Source organism: Eimeria acervulina, genomic scaffold, assembly GCF_000499425.1.
Source record: "Eimeria acervulina Houghton genomic scaffold, Eah_scaff843, whole genome shotgun sequence".
Taxonomy (NCBI): Eukaryota; Apicomplexa; class Conoidasida; order Eucoccidiorida; family Eimeriidae; genus Eimeria; species Eimeria acervulina.
Window position 1 is genome coordinate 7,015 of NW_013549567.1, and position 4,431 is coordinate 11,445.

Below are 4,431 nucleotides of genomic sequence, written 5' to 3' on the forward strand. Positions count from 1 at the left end.
ATCTATAATATCAATAATGCATGCAAAATGTTAATTTTTATTAAAAATTATTACGTACATATACGTATATACATAATACCCCTTCCTTTTCTACGACTTGCTCTGTATCTTCATTATTATTATTTATTATTTAAACAACTTTTATAATTCTTTTTAAATTGATAATAATATGTTTTATCGTAATACAACATTCTGAGGATATTTAAAGATATTACTCTGAGATGAAGAAGCTTTTTTTTCTTTCTATTGTTGTTAAAAGGGCAGACTTTGTTTTAATGATACAGATTTTTGCTCCTGACTTGCCGCCCTTTGCTGCTGCTGCTGCTGCTGCTGCTTCTGCTGCTTCTGCTTCTGCTGCTGCTGCTGCTACATTTCCTTTCATATAGGCACTATACCCACCGTAAGCATATGCATGCATTTAAATGAAAAAACTCAGAAAAACGGGGCCCCCGTTTTGCTGCATGCAATAAAAATGCAGCCCGTCGTTCTCTATGACACCCATATATATACATATATATACCTATATATATATATATATATATATATATATTATACATATATATATGAGTACCCAAAGAATGCAGCAAAACCCCCGCTGGAATGAACATCATCACTCCTTCACTTTTCTATCTCCAGCATTTTTGTTTATATACATAATTTATTTAATTTGTATACATCAGTGCGCAGACATACAAATATATATATATATATATATATATTATATATAGATATATATATATATATATATTATAATGGTGTGCTGTGCAAGTAAATGTTTGTTTCAGGCCTTTACTGAGGCCCCCAGCTTTCCACCTCCACCTTGGAGGGGGCCCCATCAGGGGGGCCCCCCTCTGTAGAGGAGGCCCCATCAGCGGGGGCCCCCTCTGGAGAAGACCCCTCATGAGGGGCCCCCTCTGGAAGGGGCTCCTCATAGGAGGCCCCCTTAGGATAGGACCCCTCTGTAGGGGGCCCCTCAGGGGGGCCCCCCTGGGGGCCCCTTGTTGCAATAGCAAGTGCATATGTTCTAGCGAAGAAGGCCTCTAGGTAGCCGAGGGCCTCCCATCGATCAGTGGCGCAGCGTACAACAGTTGTTGCTGCAGATATATTAAACTTCAGCAGCAGGTGGTAGCGGGGAGGGAGGAAGATAAGTGCATGCAGGGTTTCGATGGGGGGCCCCCCGAGGTAAGGGGCCCCCTCATGGGGGGCCCCCACAGAAGGGGAAGGGGCCCCCTCAGGGGGGGCCCCCACAGAAGGGGTGCCCTCTAGGGGGCCCCCCATTCGAGAAAGATAAGGGGCCTCTGGCCTGCTACAACCCTCAAGGATATCTTCATAAGGCACTTGCCCCTCAAAGTATTGGTCTACAAACACCTCCATAGATTGAAGTTGTGGGGTTTCTGCTGCTGCTGCTGTTGCCGTTGCTGTTTCTGATGCTTCTGCTGCTGCTTCTGCTGCTTCTGCTGCTGTTGCTGCTGCTGCCGTAGGTGAAGATTGCTGCTGCTGCTCCTCCAGTTCATCTCCCCTGGTCATGGGTCTCTCAGTAGATGGCGCACTGTCTTTGGGGGCCCCCGAGAGGGGGGGCCCCCCAAGGGAAGGGGTCCCCAAGGAGAAGGGTCTCGACGAGGGGGCCCCTGTTTCAGCAGCAGGCGACTCCTCCTCTCTTCCTTCTTGCATGGAGTCGTCCTGCATGCATGCAGACACAAACAGACGCAAATGCTGCTGCTGCTGCAGCTGCTGTAGCTGCTGTAGGTGCTGCTTTGGCTGCAACTGCAGCTGCTGCTGCAGCTGCAGTTGCTGCAGCTGCTGCAGCTGGTTTTGCTGCAACTGCTGCTGCTGCAGCGCATGCTGCTGCTGCTGATGCCGCTTATCCAGGGAGACACAATCACTGCATGCAGAGAGTGCATGCAAAGCCCCACCCTAGAGAAATCAAAGGGCTCCTCCTCAGCAGAGATATACCCCTCAATTAAGAAAGGTTTTAGAGACATTTCTATCATCTGCAGCACCACCGCTCGCTCCAAATCTAGTGTCTGTACACCCCACAAACACCACACACAAGCCAATCTTCTTATACGCAGCACTCCCTATACACCCTAAACCCTAAACCCTAAACCCTAGGGTCTGAACCCTAAACAATAGACCCTGATCCCTAAACCCAAAACAACTAGGCACTAGGCCCTGAACCCTATTCCCTGAACGTAAACCCTCGGCAATAAACCCTAAACCCTAAACCCTAAACCCTAAACCCTAACGAACCTTCACCGATTTCGCTACGTCTGGTCGGCTCCAAATGGCGGCGAAGAGGATGGGACGGAATTCAGGAGGTGCACAAATCTGAAGCCCCAAAAGGAGACAGCGCATGCATTGCATGCATTGCATGCATGCAACATACACCTATAACCTGCACGGGGTGCATGCTCAAGGGTTTAGCGTTTAGGGTTTAGGGTTTAAGCTCTTCGCAAGAAGGACCCAAAACCCCCGGCAAGCACACACAGGAAAAAGAAGCAGAAGCAGCGGCAACAACAGCAGCATCCCACCACCACAACCAGCAGCAGCAGCAGCAGCAGCACCAGCACCAGCAGCAGCAGCAGCAGCAGCTGACGGGTAAGAAGAGGTCCTGTAAGGAGACAGAGAAAGGAGACAAGCTGCCGATGTACATTGCCCCTTCACTGTCTATAAAATTTGTCTCCACTGAAAACACCGCAGGCTCCGGCCGAATCGGCTGCAGCCTGAACAAATGCATGCACCACTATAAAATATGCATGCATGCATGCATGCGCATGCAAGGCATGGAGGTCTGGGCAAGGATAGAGGCAGCAGCAGTTGCAGTTGCAGCAGCAGCAGCTGCTGCTGCTGCAACTGCAGTTGCTGCTGCTGCTGCTGCTGCTGCTGCTGCTGTGCTTACTTGAGAATTATTTCATAGTCGAAGGGAAAGGCATCCTGAGAGGCCTTCTGCAGTATCTCTTCCTCCTGCTCTGTCAAGGGGCCCTCCCCATGAGGCCCCCCTGAGGGCCCCCCTTGGTGCCCCCCTGAGGGGCCCCCGGGGGGCCCCCCTAGAGGGCACTGCAGGAAAGGTATGCAGACACTCGAGAGGGGCTCATAAGAAGGAGAAAGAGAGAAAGACAACTCCACTGCGTACAAGGTGCTCAGCCACACAGGACTTGGGGGGCCCCCAGCTGCAGCAGCTGCAGCTGCTGCAGCAGCTGCATCAGGGCAATCGCCTTCAGGGAGCCCCTCTTCCGGCCTCCCATAGGGGCCCCCCTGGGGGCCCCCAAAGCCCAAGAAGTTGCAGGGGGCCCCCTTTGGGGCCCCCACAGCTCTTAAGCGAAAGGGGAGACAAATTGAAAAGGAATGCGAAGATATAAAATCATAGTACGCATCTACTGCAGAGGGGCCCCTTAACACCTTTAGGGGGGCCCCCAAACCCTTTATGGGGGCCCCCAAACCCTTTAGCGGTACCCCCGCTCTGGGGGCCCCACCGTATGCTAGGGCCTGCAGCAGACAGCAAAGAAATGCCCTTGCTGGCGTGCGAGCAAACGCCGCCACAACTCCTGCATCAGCAGCAGCAGCAGCAGCAGCAAGAGAAGCAGCAGCAGCAACAGGAGGAGAAGCAGCAGCAGCAGCAGCAAGAGCAGCAGCAGCACAGTGAGTAAGGCACCTCAATAGCTGCGTCCCCGTGCACCTCGTCGTACACTGCTTGAAAATAAGCTGTCTCCATTTCCTTATACAATACGTCCTCCTGCCCACACAACTGAGGGCCCCCAGGGGCCCCCCCGCTTCTGGGGCCCCCTTGGGGGCCCCCCCCTAGGGGGCTTTCTTGGGGGCCCCCCCCTAGGGGGCCCCTAGGGGTGAGGAAGAAAGCAGATTGCTCGTCTTGAAGGCCGCAGAGGAGTCTCCGCTCTTTTGTAGATTTAACCAGAGATAAAAAAGGCACTGGACCATCAAAGCTGTGCAAAAGCAAACACAGAAATGAGGGTTTAGGGTTTAGGGTTTAGGGTTTAGGGTCTACCTGGTGCAAACGATAATTCAAAAGGCTGCGAGGTGCAGCAACAGGCATACACAAAGAGGAGAAGAAGCAGAAACAGCAGAAGCAGCACCCGCAGCACCCCGCAAAGAGCAGCAGCAGCTGCTGCAGCAGTGTTGGTGGCAGCAGCAGCAAGAAGCATCGGGTGCAGGCAACAGAGTGAGGGAAACTTCCCAACTTCATTTAGGGGGTCTTAGCTGCTGCTTTGCTGCTGCTTTGCTGCTGCTAGGCTCCGCTGCTGCTGCTGCTGATGCTGCTGCTGCTGGTGCTGTTGCTGCTGCTGGTGCTGTTGCTGCTGCTGGGGCCCTTACCGATGCTGTGGCGGGGAGACGTGCGACAGATAGCGCTCTACAAGGGGTTCGAGCTGTTCCCCCCCAGGCGTCAGCAACGCCACTGCAGCAGCAGCAGCAGCA

At 52.7% G+C, this 4,431-nt stretch overlaps 1 protein-coding gene across 1 annotated transcript; it reads right to left on the reverse strand.

The window, feature by feature from the left end:
• Positions 1-789: 789 nt before the first annotated feature.
• On the reverse strand, positions 790-3,712 carry EAH_00050430 (hypothetical protein, conserved; the record flags this gene model as incomplete). The annotated part of the gene is made up of 5 exons (XM_013394274.1): positions 790-1,882; positions 1,954-2,078; positions 2,597-2,723; positions 2,900-3,486; positions 3,653-3,712. 5 exons carry the CDS (start codon positions 3,710-3,712, stop codon positions 790-792), a joined length of 1,992 nt encoding a protein of 663 aa, XP_013249728.1.
• Positions 3,713-4,431: the final 719 nt, after the last annotated feature.